Source organism: Thalassophryne amazonica, chromosome 12 (assembly GCF_902500255.1).
Source record: "Thalassophryne amazonica chromosome 12, fThaAma1.1, whole genome shotgun sequence".
NCBI classification, from domain to species: domain Eukaryota; kingdom Metazoa; phylum Chordata; class Actinopteri; order Batrachoidiformes; family Batrachoididae; genus Thalassophryne; species Thalassophryne amazonica.
Window position 1 is genome coordinate 83,560,356 of NC_047114.1, and position 26,703 is coordinate 83,587,058.

General features: G+C 41.3%; 2 protein-coding genes across 4 annotated transcripts in view; both read right to left on the reverse strand.

Moving 5' to 3' along the window:
- Positions 1-19,290, reverse strand: part of atcayb (ATCAY kinesin light chain interacting caytaxin b) — a 44,301-nt gene extending 25,011 nt beyond the window's left edge. Inside the window, exons 1-7 of one of the 3 annotated variants that reach the window (XM_034182860.1) lie at positions 19,116-19,290; positions 18,708-18,841; positions 18,636-18,661; positions 12,712-12,818; positions 1,971-2,029; positions 1,671-1,898; positions 1,247-1,405 (exon numbers count right to left, since the gene is read on the reverse strand). In XM_034182860.1, coding sequence (XP_034038751.1) covers positions 1,247-1,405; positions 1,671-1,898; positions 1,971-2,029; positions 12,712-12,788 — 523 coding nt within the window. In that variant the 5' untranslated portion in view covers positions 12,789-12,818; positions 18,636-18,661; positions 18,708-18,841; positions 19,116-19,290. Of the gene's footprint in view, positions 1-1,246; positions 1,406-1,670; positions 1,899-1,970; positions 2,030-12,711; positions 12,819-12,911; positions 13,023-18,635; positions 18,662-18,707; positions 18,902-19,115 lie in introns of those variants that run through there. The other 2 variants (XM_034182859.1, XM_034182858.1) reach the window with 2 other exon arrangements.
- A 2,442-nt stretch (positions 19,291-21,732) lies between these two features.
- The window catches only part of LOC117522445 (excitatory amino acid transporter 1-like), a 39,423-nt gene continuing 34,452 nt past the window's right edge, over positions 21,733-26,703 (reverse strand). Inside the window, exons 10-11 of the mRNA XM_034183852.1 lie at positions 22,199-22,333; positions 21,733-22,023 (exon numbers count right to left, since the gene is read on the reverse strand). Of these exons, the coding sequence (XP_034039743.1) occupies positions 21,873-22,023; positions 22,199-22,333 (286 nt within the window). The 3' untranslated portion in view covers positions 21,733-21,872. The remainder of the gene's footprint in view (positions 22,024-22,198; positions 22,334-26,703) is intronic.

Genomic DNA, 26,703 nt, shown 5'->3' on the forward strand with positions numbered 1-26,703 from the left:
ATCTCCCTCGGTCTGGGATTCCATGGAAGATCTTACTTTGTGGGTAAGGATGATTCTGAGAAAGCTCAGAACTACACAGGAGAATCTGGTCAATGACCTGAAGAGAGCTGGGACCACAGTCACAAAGATTACATTAGTAACACATGATGCTGACATGGTTTAAAATCCTGCAGGGCAGCAAGGTCCCCTGCTCAAGCCAGCACATGTCCATGCCCGTTTGAAGTTCACCAGTGACCATCTGGATGATCCAGAGGAGGCATGAGAGAAGGTCATGTGGTCAGATGAGACCAGAATAGAGCTTTTTGGAATCAACTCCACTTACCATGTTTAGAGGATGAGAACAACCCCAAGAAAACCATCCCAACCATGAAGCATGGGGGTGGAAACATCATACTCTGGGAGTGCTCTTCTGCAAAGGGGACAGGACGACTGCACCGTCTTGAAGGGAGGATGGATGGGGTCATGTATTGCTCTTCCCTCAGTAAGAGCATTGAAGATGAATCATGGCTGGGTCTTCCAGCATGACAATGACCCCAAACACACAGCCAGGGCAACTAAGGAGGGGCTCCGTAAGAAGCATTTCAAGGTCCTGGAGTGGCCTGGCCAGTCTCCAGACCTGAACTCAATAGAAAATCTTTGGAGGGAGCTGAAACTCCAAACCTGAAAGATTTGGAGAAGATCTGTTTGGAGGAGTGGACCAAAATCCCTGCTGCAGTGTGTGAAAACCTGGTGAGAAACTACAGGAAACGTTTGACCTCTGTAATTGCAAACAAAGGCTACTGTACCAAATATTAACATTGATTTTCACAGGTGTTCAAATACTTAATTGCAGCAGTAACATACAAATAAATTATTAAAAAATCATACATCGTGATTTCTGTTTTTCTTTTTTTTTTTAGATTATGTCTCTCACAGTGGACATGCACCTAAGATGAAAATTTCAGACCCCTCCATGATTTCTAAGAGGAAGAACTTGCAAAATCGCAGGGTGTTCAAATACTTATTTTCCTCACTGTAAAGTGAAGAAAAGCTGAAAGCCATATGTGACCCCAACTTTGACTTGAATATTAGAGAAAAGATTATTTCACCCAGAATTGATAACAGCAATGTTTCATTTTCTGGTCTAGAACATAATTCAAATCGTCCAAAAACACTGCTGCTAGACTTCCGGTTCTCGCCATTCATCAGTGGCTTCATGTGTACATGAGATGATCAGACTTCATGGCTTTGTTGATTCCTCACTAACCTCCGTGTGTGACCACCCTCAGGTACGGCCTGACGACCTGCATGTCAATCCTTTGCTCCTGGTCGCCGATGATCACGGTGCGCCACAGACGACCAGACGAGTCTCTCGCTTCCTCCCCCTCACCGGGAAGTCGCTTAGCTGAGGCCACAGGTGTGTCATCTAGACCCAAATCAAGGAAACTGGTTTAGACAATTATTTTTTCATTAACACTTTGACATGTGTGGATTGATAAAGGCAGCTTTTGTTCTTGCATGATAGCAGTGAAGGTATTCAAAATGTTCTCCTTCAATGTTTGGTTTGTTTAACATGTTGCAGCAGTGAATGACTTCACTGCAGGTGGTCCGATCTGCTTATAAAGTCATTTCTGATTTGCACCTCTTCTACCTGCACTATGAACTTGTAAATATTTTGACCTTTGGCTCACCTTCCCATTCCAGCTCATTGCCGTTGTTGATGAACTCTAGTGAGTCAGTCTCATCCGGAGTCTCGATGTCATCTACGTTGATGTCCAGGTCATCGGGCGTCTCCAGCAAGTCTTCAGAGAGCAGAGAACCGTCGCTGTGATCCAGGGACAGGTTCATGTTGGGGGCGACCAGCGTGCGCCGCTTATTCCGGCCCTCGGAATCTCCAACATTCAGAGACGTGGGATGGTCTAAAGTGACAGTTCAGGGAAAATGAGATATGGTAACACAGTGCATCAAACATAGTATCATGATGTACTCACTGATTCTGTTGTCAGCGAGGCCGCATGAAGTGTCGATGTCTCCATCCTCTGGTAGAGGTCTGGAAAGAAATTACAGTGATAATGGAAACAGATATGGGATCATGTAGAAGGTCAGCTGTAAGTTAGGAGGTTGCGTCTGATTGCATAATGCAGTAACTTACATGTATTTTACTTTTTTGATAAATAAATGAACATTTTATTCTGAATAAGGTCATATTGCTTGTGGACAATGTAAACAGTTGGTGATGGTGAGTATTTGTAATGATGGAAGAAAAAAAACTGGCATTTGATGTCAACAATTACGTACAGAAGTAGATTTTACCTCTCAAGGACATCAATGATGTCACCACCAAAGAAAACGCACTCTAAAGAAGAACGCAGTTTTTTTTGCTTCTTTTTTAAGTGTTGTAGTTTTTTTTTTTAATTCATTTCACTCTAGTCTAAATCGCATGATACTGGTCTGGTGTTAGTTTCAAGTTTCACTTTATTTTTCCTTAAAAAGGAAATTTAGAGTGCCACAGGATGTCCAAAACACATGTACAACAGAGCACCACCAGACACCCACAACAACTGTACACACAACACAAGACACTCAACAATAAAAACACGCCTTCCCCAAAAACCAATGGCAAAAGCCAATGAACAGTACACAACTAAAACTGTCATAAACATAGACAGGAATAAAAAATAAATAATACAATATTTTAAAATCCTGTGCAAAAAAAAAAAAAAAAAATAATGTCAGTTCAATGCGCAGCACAGTGGCTTAGTGGTTAGCACTGCTGCCTCACAGCGAGAAGGTCATGGGTTCAAGTCCCACCTGCGGCCTTTCTGTGTGGAGTTTGCGTGTTCTCCTCGTGTTTGCGTGGGTTCTCTCCTGGTGTTCCACCTTCCTTCCACATGCAAAGACACGCAGGTTAGGTGGACTGGAAACTTTAAAATTGTCCTTAGGTGTGCGTTGAATGTGTTTGTTTGTTTACATGTGGCCCTGTGACAGACTGGTGTCCTGTCCAGTGTGTACCCCGCCTTGTGCTCTATGACTTTATTAACTTACGCTTGCTGATCATCGGAAGACCACCATATCACAACACCATAAAAAATGTTACCAACTTATTAAAATGTGAACATGCAACCCGCATGCAATTTAAGTTATACAAACTAACCCCGCAAAGCTTTTTTTGTGTGTTTTTTTTTGGAGTGAAGGCATTGTGTTTTGGGAGTTCCCACCAAAGGCAAAAAGCACTGACAATTTGCAATTTCAGAATGCCAACTTGGAAAAGCCTCACTCACAACCCACCGCAAGTGTGTTGGACACGCACGTGTCACAGGGAGTGGTAGGTCTTAGCTGTGCCACAGGAATCTGAGGAAAGTTTGTGAAAGAGTACGGTTTTAGTACTTGTCATGTACAGGCTGCACACTTGTCTTGCATGAGGTGTGAGGAAATTTACTGTCATCGCAAAGCCCCTACTGGCCGTGTTCCTGACTTAGTTCAGCCGTACAACTGGAGTACAACCGGAATGCGTATAGGTGATGTACGCATTCTTGATTTTTCACTAGACCTGTAGAATTTGCATGTGCAGGACCAAAAGTCTCTTACCTTCTACAGCGCTGCACACTTGCACAAGACGTGCACGTCTCATGCATGGTTTTGCCATATCTTTCCCCGTAGAGTGCCCGTAGCATCACATACGGCGGGTTGTGAGTGAGGCTTAAGATAGCTACCGAGACCAAATGCTCTGGAAAGCTAATGAAGTGGGTTTTGTTTCATCATGACAATGCCTCAGCTCACAGGTTGCGGTAGCGTGGTTAGTTCAGCAGCACTGACAGCTGGTTGTATTTCCATATGTAGTATCAGACTACAGTGGACACGATTCGATTCGGCATCCTTCCGTCCTAAAAGATGATGGACTCAGTGCACTGAATTTGTTGGTTCTCTATGGACCCTATGGACAGTGGACACACGTCAGTGGATATCTCCTAATTTTTCAACCAAAATCATCAAGACAATTTAACTTCTGCGTCATGTACTTCACCTCCGTCGTTGTACTTGGGATGTGTACTCACGAGCCAGCATTAGAAGTAGGCGCTGTGATCAGAAGACTAAAACCTCCGGGCTCCAGGGTCTGTGGCCAGAGTGCCTCTTGACGGTGGGGAGTCCGGTTTAGTGACTACCATATGCACAGCGACTCCCGCTGGCCTCCGTCACACCAACATGAAGCCACTTATACGAGGGCTGTCAATAAAGTAACGGTCCTTTTTATTTTTTTCAAAAACTATATGGATTTCATTCATATGTTTTTACGTCAGACATGCTTGAACCCTCGTGCGCATGCGTGAGTTTTTCCACGCCTGTCGGTGACGTCATTCGCCTGTGAGCACTCCTTGTGGGAGGAGTCGTCCAGCCCCTCGTCGGAATTCCTTTGTCTGAGAAGTTGCTGAGAGACTGGCGCGTTGTTTGATCAAAATTTTTTCTAAACCTGTGAGACACATCGAAGTGGACACGGTTCGAAAAATTAAGCTGGTTTTCAGTGAAAATTTTAACGGCTGATGAGAGATTTTGAGGTGATTCTGTCGCTTTAAGGACTTTGCACGGTGCGAGACGTCGCTCAGCGCTTTCAGCCGCCGTCGTCAGCCTGTTCAAGCTGAAAACCTCCACATTTCAGGCTCTATTGATCCAGGACGTCATAAGAGAACAGAGAAGTTTCAGAAGAAGTCGGTTTCAGCATTTTATCCGGATATTCCACTGTTAAAGGAGATTTTTTTAATGAAAGACGTGCGGGCGGGTCTGTGCGTCGGGACGCAGCCGACGCGGTGCGGCGGCACAGGAAAAACACCTCCGTGTTGATAACCATTTGTAAAATCCAGGCGGCTTTTGATGGCTTTCAGTGGAGTGAGTATATGAGAAATTGTTTAACAGGCAGGACATGTTCCAACTTGTCCTTAAGGCTTTCAACAGAGGTGTTTTTCCTGTGGCGGAACGTCGCGGCGGCTGCGTCCCGACGCGCGGACCCGTCCGCACGTCTTTCATTAAAAAAATCTCCTTTAACAGTGGAATATCCGGATAAAATGCTGAAACCGACTTCTTCTGAAACTTCTCTGTTCTCTCACGACGTCCTGGATCAATAGAACCTGAAATGTGGAGGTTTTCAGCTTGAACAGGCTGACGACGGCAGCTGAGAGCGCTGTGCGACGTCTCGCACCGTGGGAAGTCCTTAAAGCGACAGAATCACCTCAAAATCTCTCATCAGCCGTTAAAATTTTCACTGAAAACCAGCTTAATTTTTTCGAACCGTGTCCACTTCGATGTGTCTCACAGGTTTAGAAAAAATTTTGATCAAACAAAGCGCCAGTCTCTCAGCAACTTCTCAGACAAAGGAATTCCGACGAGGGGCTGGACGACTCCTCCCACAAGGAGTGCTCACAGGCGAATGACGTCACCGACAGGCGTGGAAAAACTCACGCATGCGCACGAGGGTTCAAGCATGTCTGACGTAAAAACATATGAATGAAATCCATATAGTTCTTGAAAAAAATAAAAAGGACCGTTACTTTATTGACCGCCCTCGTATACCATAATACAAATGACCAGTTAGAGATACATGACTGTGCGGTCTTGTCTTTTCTTCAGTAAACATTGATATTTTATTAAATATTCTGATTGCACAAAATGTGGTCATTTTCATTTATTTATGAAGATATTTTGGCTTTACTTGAAAAACAGGGACACCATTAATTTTTCACCAAGGATGCAGCTTCTCTTAAATTACTTCATTCAGTTAAAGCACCAACATTATGAATAAATATATGAATAAATAAATAAAAGAAAACTGCATGATAAACTAGAGCACCATGCTCATAGAGTGCAAACCTCTGCGAAAACACGAGTTTCCAATTCCACAAAATTTTACCTTGTAAAAAATGTTCAATGTCAAAGAGCCTGTTAGAAGTGACTTTTCATGAGCTAAAATTATATGTGATTAGTGTCAGGAGGATGTATTTAGTTCATGCACTTGAAGTTTTTTTTTTTTGTGGTGTTATTAGGTTTTTCAGCTTTTTCAGTTTCTGAATTCTATTTCAGATAGTTTTCACAGAACATTGGTTATCTCTGCTATGCACAATTTGTTGTTGTTTTTGGCACTGTTTCTGACTGATTGGTGAGATTGCATCAGAATTTTGGCTCTCTGTTGGGACTGTTTACACAGAGACTGCTACCTGCTGCTTTGGACTTGAACTAACAGTCTTTTTCAAGACTTTTTTACTTTTTTTTAACTTTTTTACTCTGCTCCAACGCCTAAGGAAGACCTCTAACGGTCGAAACATCACGACGGAGCACTTTTATCAGCTAACTTTCATTAGCGTTGGCAAGCTAACTAGCTTGCTAGCGCTTTCGTTTTTATTTTTTTATTTTTTTTTTTATTATTTTATTTTAGCACTGTTGTCGTGCGTTCGCTGTTGTCGTGCGTTGCCTGTGCTGCTTCATGGCCTGTTTGGTGCCTTGATTGGGGCACTCCTTCTGCTGAATCACCTCTGGATTATTTGCACATTATTCACTTTGTGTGTTTTTGGGAATCCGCTAGCTTAGTGCAGCTACTAGCTCTTAGCCGATTTAGCATGGCGGCTTCTCCTGTCTCTCCCGTACTTTTCTGCTCTGGGTGTGAAATGTTTAGTTATTCCTCGGCCTCCTTTAGCAGTAACGGTACTTGTAATAAGTGCAGCTTATTCGTAGCTTTGGAGGCCAGGCTGGGCGAATTGGAGGCTCGGCTCCGCACCGTGGAAAATTCTACAGCTAGCCAGGCCCCTGTAGTCGGTGCGGACCAAGGTAGCTTAGCCGCCGTTAGTTCCCCCCTGGCAGATCCCGTGCAGTCGGGAAAGCAGGCTGACTGGGTGACTGTGAGGAGGAAGCGTAGCCCTAAACAGAAGCCCCGTGTACACCGTCAACCCGTTCACATCTCTAACCGTTTTTCCCCACTCGACGATACACTCGCCGAGGATCAAACTCTGGTTATTGGCGACTCTGTTTTGAGAAATGTGAAGTTAGCGACACCAGCAACCATTGTCAATTGTCTTCCGGGGGCCAGAGCAGGCGACATCGAAGGACATTTGAAATTGCTGGCTAAGGCTAAGCGTAAATTTGGTAAGATTGTAATTCACGTCGGCAGTAATGACACTCGGTTACGCCAATCGGAGGTCACTAAAATTAACATTAAATCGGTGTGTAACTTTGCAAAAACAATGTCGGACTCTGTTGTTTTCTCTGGGCCCCTCCCCAATCAGACCGGGAGTGACATGTTTAGCCGCATGTTCTCCTTGAATTGCTGGCTGTCTGAGTGGTGTCCAAAAAATGAGGTGGGCTTCATTGATAATTGGCAAAGCTTCTGGGGAAAACCTGGTCTTGTTAGGAGAGACGGCATCCATCCCACTTTAGAGGGAGCAGCTATCATTTCTAGAAATCTGGCCAATTTTTTTGGATCCTCCAAACTGTGACTGTCTAGCGTTGGGACCAGGAGGCAGAGCTGTGGTCTTATACACCTCTCTGCAGCTTCTCTCCCCCTGCCATCCCCTCATTACCCCATCCCGTAGAGACGGTGCCTGCTCCCAGACCACCAATAACCAGCAAAAATCTATTTAAGCATAAAAATTCAAAAAGAAAAAATAATATAGCACCTTCAATTGCACCACAGACTAAAACAGTTAAATGTGGTCTATTAAACATTAGGTCTCTCTCTTCTAAGTCCCTGTTGGTAAATGATATAATAATTGATCAACGTATTGATTTATTCTGCCTAACAGAAACCTGGTTACAGCAGGATGAATATGTTAGTTTAAATGAGTCAACACCCCCAAGTCACTCTAACTGTCAGAATGCTCGTAGCACGGGCCGGGGTGGAGGATTAGCAGCAATCTTCCATTCCAGCCTATTAATTAATCAAAAACCTAGACAGAGCTTTAATTCATTTGAAAGCTTGTCTCTTAGTCTTGTCCATCCAAATTGGAAGTCCCAAAAACCAGTTTTATTTGTTATTATCTATCGTCCACCTGGTCGTTACTGTGAGTCTCTCTGTGAATTTTCAGACCTTTTGTCTGACTTAGTGCTTAGCTCAGATAAGATAATTATAGTGGGCGATTTTAACATCCACACAGATGCTGAGAATGACAGCCTCAACACTGCATTTAATCTATTATTAGACTCTATCGGCTTTGCTCAAAAAGTAAATGAGTCCACCCACCACTTTAATCATATTTTAGATCTTGTTCTGACTTATGGTATGGAAATAGAAGACTTAACAGTATTCCCTGAAAACTCCCTTCTGTCTGATCATTTTTTAATAACATTTACATTTACCCTGTTGGACTACCCTGCAGTGGGGAATAAGTTTCATTACACTAGAAGTCTTTCAGAAAGCGCTGTAAATAGGTTTAAGGATATGATTCCTTCTTTATGTTCTCTAATGTCATATACCAACACAGAGCAGAGTAGCTACCTAAACTCTGTAAGGGAGTTAGAGTATCTCGTCAATAGTTTTACATCCTCATTGAAGACAACTTTGGATGCTGTAGCTCCTCTGAAAAAGAGAGCTTTAAATCAGAAGTGTCTGACTCCGTGGTATAACTCACAAACTCGTAGCTTAAAGCAGATAACCCGTAAGTTGGAGAGGAAATGGCGTCTCACTAATTTAGAAGATCTTCACTTAGCCTGGAAAAAGAGTTTGTTGCTCTATAAAAAAGCCCTCCGTAAAGCTAGGACATCTTTCTACTCATCACTAATTGAAGAAAATAAGAACAACCCCAGGTTTCTTTTCAGCACTGTAGCCAGGCTGACAAAGAGTCAGAGCTCTATTGAGCTGAGTATTCCATTAACTTTAACTAGTAATGACTTCATGACTTTCTTTGCTAACAAAATTTTGACTATTAGAGAAAAAATTACTCATAACCATCCCAAAGATGTATCGTTATCTTTGGCTGCTTTCAGTGATGCCGGTATTTGGTTAGACTCTTTCTCTCCGATTGTTCTGTCTGAGTTATTTTCATTAGTTACTTCATCCAAACCATCAACATGTTTATTAGACCCCATTCCTGCCAGGCTGCTCAAGGAAGTCCTACCATTATTTAATGCTTCAATCTTAAATATGATCAATCTATCTTTGTTAGTTGGTTATGTACCACAGGCCTTTAAGGTGGCAGTAATTAAACCATTACTTAAAAAGCCATCACTTGACCCAGCTATCTTAGCTAATTATAGGCCAATCTCCAACCTTCCTTTTCTCTCAAAGATTCTTGAGAGGGTAGTTGTAAAACAGCTAACTGATCACCTGCAGAGGAATGGTCTATTTGAAGAGTTTCAGTCAGGTTTTAGAATTCATCATAGTACAGAAACAGCATTAGTGAAGGTTACAAATGATCTTCTTATGGCTTCGGACAGTGGACTTATCTCTGTGCTTGTTCTGTTGGACCTCAGTGCTGCTTTTGATACTGTTGACCATAAAATTTTATTACAGAGATTAGAGCATGTCATAGGTATTAAGGGCACTGCGCTGCGGTGGTTTGAATCATATTTGTCTAATAGATTACAGTTTGTTCATGTAAATGGGGAATCTTCTTCACAGACTAAAGTTAATTATGGAGTTCCACAAGGTTCTGTGCTAGGACCAATTTTATTCACTTTATACATGCTTGCAATATACATATTGCTTAAATTTTCATTGTTACGCAGATGATACCCAGCTTTATCTATCCATGAAGCCAGAGGATACACACCAATTAGCTAAACTGCAGGATTGTCTTACAGACATAAAGACATGGATGACCTCTAATTTCCTGCTTTTAAACTCAGATAAAACTGAAGTTATTGTACTTGGCCCCACAAATCTTAGAAGCATGGTGTCTAACCAGATCGTTACTCTGGATGGCATTTCCCTGATCTCTAGTAATACTGTGAGAAATCTTGGAGTCATTTTTGATCAGGATATGTCATTCAAAGCGCATATTAAACAAATATGTAGGACTGCCTTTTTGCATTTACGCAATATCTCTAAAATCAGAAAGGTCTTGTCTCAGAGTGATGCTGAAAAACTAATTCATGCATTTATTTCCTCTAGGCTGGACTATTGTAATTCATTATTATCAGGTTGTCCTAAAAGTTCCCTAAAAAGCCTTCAGTTGGTTCAGAATGCTGCAGCTAGAGTACTGACGGGGACTAGCAGGAGAGAGCATATCTCACCCGTGTTGGCCTCTCTTCATTGGCTTCCTGTTAATTCTAGAATAGAATTTAAAATTCTTCTTCTTACTTATAAGGTTTTGAATAATCAGGTCCCATCTTATCTTAGGGACCTCGTAGTACCATATTACCCCATTAGAGCGCTTCGCTCTCAGACTGCGGGCTTACTTGTGGTTCCTAGGGTTTGTAAGAGTAGAATGGGAGGCAGAGCCTTCAGCTTTCAGGCTCCTCTCCTGTGGAACCAGCTCCCAATTCAGATCAGGGAGACAGATACCCTCTCTACTTTTAAGATTAGGCTTAAAACTTTCCTTTTGCTAAGGCTTATAGTTAGGGCTGGATCGGGTGACCCTGGACCATCCCTTGGTTATGTTGCTTTAGACGTAGACTGTGGGGGGGTTCCCATGATGCACTGTTTCTTTCTCTTTTTGCTCCGTATGCATCACTCTGCATTTAATCATTAGTGATCGATCTCTGCCCCCCTTCTCGGCATGTCTTTTTCCTGGTTCTTTCCCTCAGCCCCAACCAGTCTCAGCAGAAGACTGCCCCTCCCTGAGCCTGGTTCTGCTGGAGGTTTCTTCCTGTTAAAAGGGAGTTTTTCCTTCCCACTGTGGCCAAGTGCTTGCTCATAGGGGGTCGTTTTGACCGTTGGGGTTTTTCATAATTATTGTATGGCCTTGCCTTACAATATGGAGCGCCTTGGGGCAACTGTTTGTTGTGATTTGGCGCTATATAAGAAAAAAGTTGATTGATTGATTGATTGATAACTGTAAAATAGACAAACAGGCATAAAACTGGAACCTCCATCCAATTTTGGTGCTGTAGGTAAATCCTTAATAGAAAAATGAGAGTAACTGAGGCACTTTTGATTAAGATATAATGTAAAATGTATATTAAATGGGATTTTCAATGTTAAATTTAAATGACCACAAAATCTATAATCCGGATTGGATCCGGATCAAACTTTGCCAATCGATAAAGGATGCCATCCAACATAAAGCTTTCAAATATGAAAAAAATTGATCTTTTTTAAGAGTTATGAATTTTTGAAAATTTGTTCTATGTTAAAGATAGGGATTTTTCCAATTTTCCAACATTTTTCCTAACTTTGACCTTTGAGCTATGACCTTGAAAATTGACTCAGCTCTTGTCAATCAGGATATGAATCTTGAGTAAAATATTCATGACAATATATGAAAAATTGTGGACTCCAGGCTGTTCACAAACACACAAACAGGGGCAAAAACATCACCTCTTCCAACTTCGTTGGTGGAGGTAAAAATTAAGTCAAATATCTTTGAGTATTTTTGCACTTTAGTTGTTGCAGAAGCACTATTGTGATTAAACAACTGTGTGCTGTACACTATGAACTACTTAAGAAAGCAACACCAGTAATTACCCCTGTCCCTCTGACACTGTAATAAGAGGGCTGAACTTTCACCAGGGATGTGAGTGTCAGATTATAAACAGACACACACAGAAAAGACACACAGACACACAAAAACCCGCATGCACAGACAAACGCAACCTGAGCTGCAAGTACGGGCAAGTTGAACGAGCTGCACGGATAACTGCTGTTATTATGTTGTCAGTAAGTAAAAAGTATTTTCCCTTCTTACTTTGCAGGATAAAAGAATTCGAGCATGCAGTGCAGCCAGCAGTAACATTTGCATATGCATGCATTTTAAACTTTAAGATGAATTTTCCAGCATGTCTTTTTGTGACATATTTATATTTTTAGCTCACAGTTTGGAAGAGCAATACAACGGAGTCACGGGATGCTCATGTTTCATTTTATGATTTACAGAAATATGAAACACAGACAGCGGGTCAGGTCATGGGTCATCTCAAACGCGCACACACACCTCCTCCTGTAGTGAGTCTGCATGACGGCGATGAAGGAAAAGACAAAAATCATTATGGAATTTCCCCCCCCAGATAAATATGTTCTCTTCCTAAAATGAGCTGCAATTTTTGCAACATGTTACAAAAATAAACCAACATTATAAAACATGGATTTCAGTAAAAACTACATTTTGTCAGTTTTGCTAAATTTGAAACAGCTTTAAATAATGAAAAGTAGTTAATTGCATTTTATTTTCACATTCAAACAATCACATTTTTTTGGGAGCGGTTGACATAATGAGATTAAATAAATACAACTTTTCATTTTTAGAGTGTCGTGGAGAAAGTGGGTGATATTTTTTTTCTTCTTTGTATGTTTTATATCTTTAGCTGTTATTAATCTAATGATGTAATATGTGATAATCATCTATCATCATGAGCCAACAAAACTGAGAGATTACAGGCGGGGAGCCAGTTTTTGTCTCCAAACAGGAAGTCCCTGCCCACAAGGGAGTGTGGAAACTGATTTCTGGCTCAACAACACATGTTCAAGAGTATACACACACACACACACACACACACACACACACACACACACACACACACACACACACACACACACACACACACACACACACACACACACACACACACACACACACACACACACACACTCGAGGATACCTTGGAAAGTCCTCGTCCTGCCACTCGTCCTTCACCTCCATGTTGTCCATGCGGAGTGTGGCTTCTGTTGTACCCATCCTCTGCCAGGGAGGACGGGCTTCAGCTCACTACAGGTGACAAATACTTCAAAGAATGACAATCAGTGTGTGACAGTGTGACATTAACACCGGTAAAACAGGCTGGTGGCTTTATTTAAGCACCAGTCAAACAGGAGTGTGATTTTGCGTTTGGGTGCAGCTGTGGCACCGAATGTCGCAGATACGACAACTAATCCAATCAAGATGAATTCAGCTTCAAGTTTTGTTTTTCTTCTGGATAACAGGATGGAGAACAAATGTGAGATCATATCATTTGTTTGCAGTCATCCAGACAAATAGGCAAACTACTATACAAATACAATGCAGAACACCTGCTGTAATATAACTGTGATATTTTTACTGAAGTAAAGTAGGATTCATTCTTTTGACTGTTCCGTTTATACATGAAACCCTATTGACTATAACTGAGACTATCAACTACAACTGAGGTTCGATCGGAGACGTCAGACCTTTATCAAAGTCATGCTTCACAGGTCATATATATATATATATATATATATATATATATCCAAGTCATTAAAGTTTTTATGAACTTTCCCAGCATTTCATGTCTTTCAGTAATATAAATAACATATATTGTACCTGCTGACATCCAATTGCGCTCAAACCATTTTACGACCATAACCAACGTGAGGCACTCAGCAGATCCACAGTTCTGGATTGGTGCACGATTCCGACATAAGTCTAAATCATGTTTTCTTTGGAGATATGATCATAATGTCAGACCCTTGTGAATACGATTTAGCGCCTGTCCGCACAAGCAACTGTTACAAAACATTAATGTACCCCCAGAGAGCTTGCATTTGCGCCAGGTAAGCAGACAGCCGTTAATATGAAGCTGGCATGACTATGACATTATTGGAAATTCCTTTAATGTTCCTTACACTGGGAAGAGTTGTGCATATTTTTGAACACAACATCATTTACAAAACTAGATGTAGTCTGAAACCTAGTGTTCATTTGCTTTCCTCTTTTATTGTACTGGTTGTGCATGCACTGGTGCTGTGTGTCATCACATCCACTGCACTACTGATACTGGGTTCTGGGTGGCAACCAACCCAGCAGATGACCAGTCCATCCCCACTTCTCAAAATACCCATCTATCAGCTGCAGCCAGGTAAAATGTGGGCACGCCCTTGCACTTCTGAAGCCGTTGGGGTCCTCAACAGTGAGGTACCTGCTGGCACAAACACAGCACATTGCCAAAATGTTGTTTCTGATGGTACAGCTTATCTCAGCCTATCTCACTGGTCCTATCTCACTGGGCTGCAACAGCCTCCGAACGGCTTTTGCGAGCGAATTCGCTTGATTTCGCATTATGTTCGCTGGGTGTTGCCAGCATCACGTCTGGACTGTGAATTTTTCAGAGTTAGTAATAATAATAATAATAATAATAATTATTATTATTATTATTATTATTTATTTTTTTATTATTATTACTATTTTATTTATTATTATTTAGTTATTTATTTTATTTTGGCATTACCGAGAACAGTAGGGGAATTTCCACAGTCTGTTCACATGGATAACACTATGTAACACAATTTTTGTTCCTGGCTTCTAAGTGTTATATTTCAACTGCTTATGGAAAAATGACTACATTCAGCACAAACTTTGATTTTATTTTTTTTAAAGTTCTAGAAAGTTCTAAAGTTTCTTGACATTTCTAGATAATTCTGGAAACTTCTAGAAAATTCTGGACAGTTCTAGCAGTTAAAGAATACTCTAGAAGACTACTCAGTAGTAGTGAAGGCAAATCCAGACTATTCTTGAAAACAGACACATTTCAAAATATCATTGTCCTGATCACAGAAGCAAAGTTTCTGTGGAATAACAGCTATTTTCTTTTCTTTTTTTTTTTTTTTAAGGCATAACAGGTTAGGAAAACACACTGTGTACCCAGGAACAAAACAAAAATAAAAATTTGTTACATAGTGTAATAGCAGCATAACAACACTTTGTGAGCAAACATGTTGCTGCTGTCCACGGCACTGGACACTGTTCGCATGCCTGGCCCTAATTCACCTCTCCAACTGCTCTCCAACAGTCATACCATAGCCCCCTAAGTAACTGTTCTTTTGAAACAAAGTCATTCCAGTGGTACTCAAGGATCCTCAAAAGAGATCTAGTACCCAGTACGAGTTTGTATAGTTTGCATTACTCTGAGGTTTAATGAAAAATTTCCATAAACCCAGTGGAAACTCTTTATTTGTTGTGGCAAGCAAGAAGGTCATGGGATCGATTCCCAAATGTGGCCTTTCCGTGTGGAGTTTGCATGTTCTCCCCGTGTTTGCGTTTGCATGCGAATGACGCAACCGACAGGCGTGAAAAAACTCACACATGCGCATGAAGGTTCAAGCTTGGCTGATGCAAGCGCACATGATTCAAATCCATATAGTTTTTGCAAAAAATAAAAAGGTCGGATAGTTTTCTAACAGACCTCGTATTTAGCGGTATTAATATTCGCGTTTACATTATGAATATGTACGTTATGTATTAAAATAGCGGTATTTAATTTGGCGACCTTGTTTAACTCGCAAAATTCGCATAATAAATCCCACGCGAATATTTGCACCTTTACAGTATTTGCAACAGGAAGGAGAAGCTCCCTTTATTTCTCAGCTTATACATACAAACATGTTTTTACAAACCAGACAAGTGTAATTGTGTGTCTACATGGGTATTTACAAGCCAACTAATCTGTTTGATATCAGAGGAGGATAGGGACCAGGGAGCAAAAATTCTCAACCCCCATGGGAAAAGTTTATCAAGCAGTTTCCCCTTTCATCACTTAAGGGATTAATCTGGCAGAGGAAATTGAAACTTGAGGGTGTGTGATAATAGCTGTGTAACAGTTAGTGCTTGTTGCTTATTATCAATGAAAAGAAAATATATAACGTTGATATCCAGATCAGAAAAAAATCAGCAGAATTCTCGGGGGGGTTTGGTTGAACCCCCTGAACCCCCTCTATATACGGGCATGAGGCCCCAGTCCCCCTGTGACCCTTAATTTGAGTAAACAGTTGAAGATGAGTGAGTGAGTGTCTTGACAAATACGTCATGCATCAAAGCGAAACTTGATGCACAAAGTCACCTAAGCCCTTAGACAAGTTTAACATAGGAAAAAGTTCAACTTTAATTGTGACCAAGGGATTTCCAAGATTCTCAAACCTTGTGTATGCGATGTCTTGGTAGTTCAATAGATTTGGTGTGCAGTGGGTTGTTGGTTCAAGTCATCAAGTGGCTCAAACTTCATGCTCACCCAACAGCAAAAAGGGCACCTGACTGATTTAGGTTGGAGAGGTAAGAAAGCAAGGAAAAGCACTGCTGCTCGTTTCTCATGCTGTGGCCTGGGATGTGAACTATTTAACTTGCACATCTACAAAGTTCAGCAGTGACTACAGGACTTACAGTACCCACCTTACTGACATGCTAATGAGGGAAAAAACATAAAAAAAAAATCACATTATCACAGACACACTCAGGAGTCTAGACATTCCAGACAGTATACTCAGCGTGTCACATTTGAAAGTGGTCACTGCAGGTGCAAGAAGGAGTCGAGTGTTAGCGTCAAGTGCGACAGTTGCCAGAGTGTCTCATTCTTTGGCTACTTGATCATTATTTGTTTTCTATTAAGAACAGAAATGTGTGTCGCATCAGGCAGCAGCACATTTCCACGGTCCATTTGTCCACTGGCGTGGCACTAATGCGCTGCAGTGAGATACATCACAGCCCATCTGGGGGTGGAGGAAAAAAAAAGAGCTAAAAGGTCGCGTCCCTCAGGCAGGCACTGCAGTACCACAACTTTAACTGATCTGTGGTCAGACTGTGAATAACAGCTGATGTTAATAAGGTGTTGAATTATATTAAAGCTGCATGATGGATGAGTATGAGAGAGAGCCATCCATCCATCCATCCATCCATCCATCCATCCATCCATCCATCCATCCATCCATCCATCCATCCATCCATCCATCCATCCATCCATCCATCCATCCATCCATCCATCCATCCATCATCCTCACCAGATGCCTTAGAGTCCTTTAGTGCAGTGGATAACTGAAAATATTCTTCAAATGGTGATGCAAACACCAAATTTGACACAAATACACCTTAGGCATTACTCTTTTGAACTTTTTCAATAGGCAGTCAGGTAGGGGTCAGTTGAAGAAGTACACAGGGGTCAAAATTTTAAAATGCTCCAATGATATTGAAAGGTGATCCATATTATTTGTCTGATCATAAATATTCCAAAAAGGTATAGTTTGGACTACCTGTGACTAAATGTTTATGGAGTTATGGGGTGAAAACTTCAAGAATGGTGACAAAGTTCAATTTCAGTTTGTACAGGGGTTAAAAGTTAAAGTTGCTATAATTTTGGAAAAGATTAATGCAAATGATTGGTTGAGTTAATAGGGGTTTGCATCAAGTGTCATGCTTAGTTATCTTTTTACGGGGTAACATATGTCACATGTCATAGAATCCAATGGATGTTGACATTGTTTTACCTTTACTTTGCAAACCAAACACTCAACTCAGCCAAATCTATTCCATTTATTAATCCTATTAGCTCACCCAATAATTTGCATTACTTTTTACCAAACATAGAGCAACTTTATCTTTTGACCCCTGTACAAACTGAAATTGTAGCTTCTGAATTTTTGCTGTTTTTACCCCATAACTCGATAGAATTCAGTCACAGATAGTCCAAACTATACCTTTTTGACATCTTTATGATCAGACAAATAATATGGATCACCTTTCAATATGACTGGAGCATTTTAAATGTTGACCCCTGTGTAATTCCTCAATTGACCCCTACCTGGCTGCCTACTGAAAATTCAAGTGGACACTCTGCTTTTTGTAAAGAGTAATGTCTAAGACGTATTTGTGACAAATTTGGTGCTTGCATGAAGATTTGAAGGATTCCTCTGTAAATATTCTCTTATCTGCTGCACTACCTCCCGAATAGTGGAGTTTGTCACCCTGTCCCTGAGTGTAAGCCCAGATACCTGATGGAGGAATCTCATTCCCACCACTAGTATCTGCAACTTTGTTCTTCCAGTCATTACCCAAAGTTCATGACCACAGGTGAGGACAAGAGTGTAAACAGACTGGTAAATTGAGAGTCTCGCCACAGTTCCTCAGACGCTGCACCAATCCAGCTATTGAGCTCATGCTCTATCCTACACCTGTTCATGAACAAGACCTCAAGATACTTGAATGCCTCTGCAACAGAGGACCATGGTCTCAGGTTTGGTGATATGAATCCTCATCCCAGTTGCTTCACACTCAGGCTCACACCTGTCCAGTGCAGATGGGTAGTCACTGTCTGATGACACCAACAGAACCGCATCATCTGCAAACCCTAAAATGCATCCTTTTTTGTCACTGTCTGAGAATAAAATGCATTTTTGATTATCCTTTTATTTATTTTTTTGCAGATGTGTCTTGCCAAAGCTTGGCTTCTCATGGTGAGTTGCTGACAGACAGAAAGTAGATCTAAAGCACCAATGGCAACTCCTGTACAGCTGGCAAAAGAACGTCATTTCCTAAATGTTATTATTGAACATTATTCATAATTCTGCTGACCAAACTCATAGTTTTAGGGGATAAGTAGCTGAAAAACACGTAGGATGCCTTTAACTTTGTTTTCATTTTTCAACAAGATCCCCTGACATAACTAAAATTCAGGTGATGCGTTCGTACGTCACAGTTTTCTTTCGTCATCCTGCGTGTTTGATCGTTTATGACTTTGACATAAATCTGATCTGAACAGCAGAGAAGCAAATCAAACCCACGAGTCACGAGCGGGCTCATACTCACACACTCTGGATGAGCAGGTCTCTCCTTTGTTGTTTTGGTCCCTGTTTGCTTCCTTCTCCTCTTTTTTCTTCTCTTTCTCCTCTTCAGAGGAGTCTCAGCAGCATCACTGCTGTTTACATCTGCAGGTGGAACTCTGCTGCTCTCCAGAAGACCTGGTCTGGACTGAGGACTCTGCTAATGAAGGCAGACAGAGAAGTCGTGTCCCCCTGGAGAGAGACAGGACACCATGTGGGTCATTGCACAGCATCCTCACTCACCACTCAGCGTCCATGCTGCCTGCTTCTCTCTCTGTACCTCTTTTTGTTTTTTGGAGAAAAGATAATCCTCATCCCACGCATTCAGTGCATGACGATGTCTCTCTTTTTCCGTTTATTTTGAGAACCCCCCCCCCCCCCCACCACCCCAGGCTCTAATCCTGCTGTGATGTCACCCATATAGGAGCTGCTGTGTTATGATGGTTATGTAATCACACCTGCCTACCTCCTCCTGCTCCTCCTCCTGGATGCTCTGAGATGTGATCAGCTGTTGTCCTCCTCTCTCTGATGCACATTTAGTCCAGTTGGTACTTGCAGTTGGGCATTTTTTTTCCATCTCCCTGCAAGCTGGTAAAAATGGACGGTTCTAGTTCACTGCTGTTCCCTGGCAACAGCATCCCTCCCTCCTTCCCTCTCTCTCAATCTCTTGCTCTTTTTCCACACATTGTCTCCATCACTCCCACTGTTTTCTGCTCTCTTTTTCTCAGGATATTTTCATTCACTCTCATTACTGATTTGACCCCTCCTCCACGTGACCCGTCCTCCTGCTCCTCCTCCTCGTTGCTGCAGTGAATTCTGGGCCTGTGTCAGTAACTGTCTACGGTCAGTAAACACAGCGTGAAATCCCTCACGGCTGCTATAAATGCCTTTCAGGTTTACACCACTTTGTGGCGCTCTGACACACCCCTGCAGGCCCCGACCTCAGGGTTAAAGCATGTTTTTCCATCCAGAACACTGCTGTCCTGCGATCTTGTTTTTAGTTTCTGATCACTCGTCTTCGATCATCATGTTTCTGAGTTTTGATCACTGAACTTACATCCTGATTGCTGACGTTTGATCCTAATCACTGAATCTGAATCTGGTCTTTAATCCCAGTGATTAACCTGAGATCTTGCTGACCTTTGATCCTGATCACCAGCCACTGAATCTGAGCTGAAACTTTGATCCAAGTCACTGAACTTACATCCTGATTGCTGACGTTTGATCCTAATCACTGAATCTGAATCTGGTCTTTAATCCCAGTGATTAACCTGAGATCTTGCTGACCTTTGATCCTGATCACCAGCCACTGAATCTGAGCTGAAACTTTGATCCAAGTCACTGAACTTACATCCTGATTGCTGACGTTTGATCCTAATCACTGAATCTGAACCTGAACTTGACCACAGTCAGAGATCTTGCTGACCTTTGATCCTGATCACCAGCCATTGAATCTGAGCTGAAACTTTGATCCAAGTCACTGAGCTTACATCCTGATGTCTAAACTGTGAACTGAATTATTTATATTTTTATTTTATAACAATTTGTATAAATAAAAAAAATCTTATATTTGTATAAGATTTGTATATAATCTCAGGAAACATTGGGAAAGGATGAGTAAAAACCAAAAAGTAATTCTTTCATTTACTTTGACTTTTTTTAAATTGCAAACAGTATGACCCCAAGATATTTCACATTCTCTGTAGTCAACTTGATTTCATTTGTTAATTTACTTCCATTCCTGCTTTTAAATTTTGCAAAATATTCAAATAAATAAAGAATTAAAATAAAAAGTTAGAACACTAAAGGAACTACCACTTTGCAATGCTGCCATTCCTTCTCACAACACTTAAGATGTTTTGGCATCACCAAGTGATGAGGCCTTTCAGGTGTTACTTTGTCCCATTCTTCCTGCAAACATGTCTTAAGGCATGCAACAGTGCGGCATCATCATTGCATTTGTTTGTAACAGGTCAGGACTGACCACTCTATGTTCCTGGATGGCAACCACCCAGACAGCCACTCCAGTGCCCGCAATCTCTTCTTCCACAGCCATGCCTTTGTAATGTGTGCAGAATGTGGTTTTGCATTGTTTTGTTGAAAACTGCATGGACGTCCTCCAAAAGACGTAGATGTTATTCTAAAATCTCAAAGCATTTTTCTGCATTAATCCTCAGAAACTAATGGATGCAAATCCCAGCTCTGTTTTTAATTATGTTTCCGTTAATAAATCAGCACCACAGAGTCTTCAATCAACCACTTCCTGAAACCCCAGCGTGTCACCTCTGGTTTCAATCCCTGTTGTGGATAATCTTTGACCCACACCTTATCCTAGAGCATGGAGAAGGTCACAGGTGTCTCTCTCTCTCTCTCTCTCTCTCTCTCTTTCTCTGCCTGCTGTCTCAACAGGCTCATTCAGAGCTCAGATTCACTCTGTTCAAGAGTCAGAATGACTAAACCCTCATAAATGCAAAAAAACAAAAAAACAAAAACAAAAGGGGGCCCGTGTCAGTTTGAAAACACTTTTGACTTTGTATTTAGTCTTACAGGCAACACATAGGCTTTCTTTTTCCAGGATCAACAAGCCCCCACCGAAAAGGAGCAAATGGGGATTTTTTTTTGTAAAGGACTTTTTACTTTCCATCTGCACATTTGTGCATAGAGGAAAGACAAAAAATATCTAGCTGCAAATGATGAGTATTTATTTACATTTATTTACACTGATATACAATTTCCTTCACATATTACACTACTTTTCCCAGCCAAAGGCTTTGGTGAAGCGAATAATAGACCAAAACAAATAGTCCACATGAATAAAGGTATATTTTGAATAAAGAATTTTCTAAAAATGCATTTCACTTTTTCAGATTTTGAGCTAAAATATGTCTACAAACAGTGTTCTTGACAAATATGTGATACATATTGTGAAAGCTGACATTGATCTGAACATTTTGATATACAGTATATGGGCATTTTACACGCACACGCACGCACGCACGCACGCACGCACACACACACACACACGCACGCACGCACGCACGCACGCACACACACACACACACAGAAATAAAATGTACCTCAAAATGGGAATAACTGAAAACATAGTAAAATCTAGAAAATACCCCCGTACCCCAGTGGGTTAACAAATACACAACTTAAAATATTTCAGTATCTCATTACATATCAGTTGTCTTCAGCATCACCACATCATGCATCTTATCACTCAAATCTGATTAATTAATGACCGATTCAAAGATTCCTCTGCAGGTTCCTCTACGGGTGCATTCTTCTTTAAATCATCTTGGGAGAGATGTTGCACGACGCCGACGCCAATGCAGTCACCCAGAACATTAGTGGCAGTTCTCAAGCGATCACTAGTGATAAATGGGAGGACACAAGTTTCATCTATAAATTCTTTAAACCTGCTTTTCCAGGACATGGGTTCTTGAGAGCAGAATGTAACATGTTCTACAGGTCCACTGAGGTTGTTTCTGACTGAGACCATTTTAAAAATAATGAACCAATACAGAGGCATGTATATGTACTTACAGAATCCAATCCACAATCAAGAGCAGAGATATGTCTTCGGTAGGAAGTCCAGTTGATGACAACACAATTATCATAGACACCATGCCAGCCTGAGGTATGCCTGCTGCACCCGTGCTTACAGCTGTGACGATCATACTGAGCAAGAGAACAGTCATGGTTAAGCAATACAATACTAGTTATTAGAGAGTATGGCTTAGGTCTGTACAGACTTGGATGGTAAGGTTAGAGGTTACCATCCAAGTGTGAATTGAATTGAATGTTACATCTACCACACTACGCAACTACCTATGGTCCTGGATGGAAACCACCCAGGCAAACAACCAGTCCTGACTTTGGAAGTAACCATCAGCCTGCAACTGTGAGGTGAAATGTGGGGATCACCTTGCCCTTCTGCAACTGCTGGGGTCCTCGACACTGAGGCACCTGTGTGCTGGATCATGACAAAGAACTGTAGCTGACATTCCCTCACAATGCAAGTGGTATTCCTCACTTTGGTCTCCCCAAGTAATTGTTTATTTGACACAAAGTCGTTCCAGCTGTACCCAGTGGTGGGCACAGTTCCGATAATCCGATAACAGATAATTATCGAAGATAATGTTTTCATTATCGGGTTATCTTTTTAGATAACTTTAAAAGCCATTATTGGACTAATTATCTTATGATACATTTTTGCCGGCTAACTTTTAGGCCAATAACGTAGTAAAGAAAGCTGAACAGCAGCAAACATTTTTAAAATTTAAAATCAGTTGAGCACCTACCTGTTAAAGGTTTCCTAACATATGTATAGTTCCACTCTCTTCCAGGAGAAACCACTCCATCCTCTGCAGGCAAAGGAGAACTGGTCACAAAAAAAAGAAAAGAAAAATCATTTCCTTTAACACCATACTGATACGCTGGCAATATCACCCGTCATCTAGAGGCATACATTTTTAACTTATGGTTCAAATTTTAAGCAAACTCATTTTGGACAAGTTATTTAAAATTACTGTCATGTCTGAAGTTTTATAAAGTGAAAATATCAGATATATGTTTTAGTTTTAAAGTAAAGTGCTAATTTTTAAGGTTTTTGTGAGCACATGCTGTGCCCAGCAGTGCATTATGGGTAGGATAGGGTAATCTCAGTACGTTCACGACAGGACAAATGTATTTCAGACACTCTGTTCAGGCTCCACGGACAACAGCATTAAACTCTAGCGCCTAAAACTCTTGTGAATATATTCTTTGGGTTTATAGATGTTCTTATTGTATTTGCGTTTGTTAAATTCCACGCATCTTAAATGTAGCAGACACAAATTATCTGGAATTTTGTTTTGGCAAGTTTTCAAGGCCTCTACTGCCATCTACTGGCCGGTAGTGTTCATGGCAGTATTCGTCCTGAAGCTGAGCAGACACTGTATGATATTTTTAATCACTGTACTCTCAGTTCAAACTGTACCACAAAAGTTCAGAGCGCACGATTTATGTTCTCACACACATTGTACGTTCAAAAACCACACGTCGAACTCGTGTTTCCAAAAGCAAAACGTAAGCTTTTTTTTCAAACTTAATTTACAAAAACTCTCGATGGGAGACATCAAAGTTTAAAAACAAAACAAAACAACAACAACAACAACAACAAAACATTACAAGACAGCTCTGCGGTGTTTGCACAGGCACAGTGCAAGTGGTTGGATGCTTGTAGACCCTCAGCAGCAGGATACCCTCACGACAGCCGACCAGAATAATATCAAACAGGTTTGATTTTCATTCGACTATACAATCGGCGATCAGGAGGTGGTCGTGAGATGTTAAACGCAGCTTGTTACTCCATGTACACTACATGATGCAAGACGCGCGATTAACCTGAAACTCGGTCCAAAAAATTCTCACAGGAATGAAAAATCATCTGAAAAAGGGCCAAAACTCGCACAGTGTAACGCTAACATTTATGTGTCAAGACAATATTGAGTGCACGTTTTACAACATCATAAAGGGTGCGCACGGCTAATAAAATGAGTGCACATTCTCTCCACATGCAAAACATTTTGCGATGACACTTCCAGGGCTCCGTAAAAATGCCTGTTTTTACAAATAAAAAATGGAATATTTTACAAAAGCACATTTATCTGTAAACACCAACACACGACACACGTCACATTAACGTGTTGGTTTACGTAATGAATGACTGAACCAATCAGTGTTTAGCAGAGGCACTTTTACCCAGAATCCTTTGCGATCTGTCTGTGTTTGTTACAAAACCTCAGAATTAGTGCATTATTCAACATTAAAAGATATATGTTATATTTTAACTTTGTACAAATGACAGAATTAACATTAATGGAGTTATTCTATCAGTATTCACACCAATCCATAAGTCAGCATGACTTTATTTTCCAAGACCTCCACCTGATCGGAGTGTTGTGATTGGTAGAGAGCTGGCTTTGTGGCTGTTCTCAGGGTGCTTCTCTGCTAGAAACCGTGTAGTAAACAAGAGCTTCCAGCAGGGGGCAGAATGTTGAAACATTCAGCTCACTGTTTGGGTCTGTTGTCGCTTTTGATGCTTCTAAAAGCAATTGTGGTGTTAAAACTCAAATTCAGCTTGTTAGTATAGTTAGTTAGAATGTCTCCAGAACAGGCATCACCAACGTTACTCATGGTGGGTACCTGCCCTCCATATTATCCCTCTCCTCCTGTTGCAGTAGTGAGACATGGAAAACAAGTAGGGTAGGTGCCCTCCAGAAACAGAGTTGGAGGCCCTCGTTCTAAAAGTCTAACACCTTCACAGCATGCAGATCCACTTGGGTGAGCCCAGGAAGTCATTGAAAACCTGGATCTTTGTCTTGATCCAGCACATTCACAAACCAGAACACTGATTCCTCACTCAGCTTCTGCAGTCAAAGTATCAATTGATTCCTTACAGATCACAGCCTCGTCCGCAAAGTCACAACCAGTAAACCTTTCTCACCAACCAAGGCACCCAAGCCAGTGGCTTCCAAAACCCTATTCAACAAAAAGTTGGTGGGACTTTGTCGTGATTTGGCGCTATATAAATTAATAAATTAAATTAAATTAAAGTCCAAGGAATCACTGAACATTGTTGGAGCCACAACACATCCCTGAAAAGCACTAATATTCACTGTAAAAAATCCAGAGATTTTGCACACGCTCCGCACAGCACTCAAAGTACCTGTGTGTAGGCCAGACATAATGTCCCACAACTTCTTCGAAATTAGTCAAAATTTTTGTCTTTGCTTTTATTGTCCTGTACCGTCTTCCTGAGGGTAGTCGCTGGAACATGTGATGTGCTGGATGGGATGTGTCCTTCACGATACTGCAGGTTTTTCTGTTGCAGCGGGACCTGTACAGCTCCTCTAAGGAGAGGAGAGATCTTCTGGGGCTGTGTTTATGACCCTCTGGAGCACTGTCTTGCAGCTGGCAAACCACACTAGGATGTAGTACGCTGGTAAACCTTCAATCGAGCATCTGTAGAAGGACACCAGCAGCTCCTTGGCTAGGGCATAGTTTTTCAGGACCCTCAGGAAATGGAGATGCTGCTGTGCCTTCTTGATCAGCATAGTGCTGTTGGTTTTCCAGGTGAGGACGTCATTCAGGTACAGTCACAGAAACCTGAAGTCAGAGACGCTCTCTACACAGTCTCTGTTGATGTGTAGGGACTGATGGTCGGATCTATTCCTCCTGAAATCCATTATAACCTCCTTCATTTGGTGGTGTTAAGGACCAGGGGCCTCATGTACAAAAACTTGTGTTGACTTTCTACTAAAAGTTAGCGTACGCCAAAACCCTGAATCAGACGTAAGCAGAAATATATTCAGATGTATCACACAACCAAACTACATAAGTGTAGAGTGCTGTGTGTTTGGTGATACCTGCCATCGTCTCTGTGTTGTTGTGTGTAAAAATTAAAGGATTTTCAGAGACAACGTGCAAAAACAATGAAAGCTGTGGTTAGATCGCATTCTCTCAGCTTGCTGTCATGCAAAACGGAAATTAAATACGTACATTTGTGTGTGTAAATGCTGAACTGAGCTGAAGTAAGAAGATATTAGGTGCACGGCAGCTTACAGTGTGTGACATCATTACACACACTTTTATTGACAAATACTGAACTCAGTCAGGGGCTTGTTAAGAAGCTCTCTAGTTCCACCATCAAGAAAAAAAAAAAAAAAAAAAAAATATTTGAGTGTGCACGTGCCCAAATGTGTCTGCGCTGGTTTTCGTTAAGGAAATGACCAAGCAACACCCCCCCCCATCGCACACTGTGCATCTTCCAGCCTGATGCGCATTTGCGCACCACACATGATTTGAACACTGATGGAATGAAAATGTTTCCTATTAACAAAAACAAATTCATCATGTGATGGCGCCTTTATAGCAATATGTGTGCCGTTAATAGCTCCGATTACATTTGGGAAACCAGCTCTCGCTGCAAAATGCGCTATAATGTTGTAATGTGATGTACCTGGATGAGATTCAGATGATTGCGTTCCACACAGCTGGCATGGCTC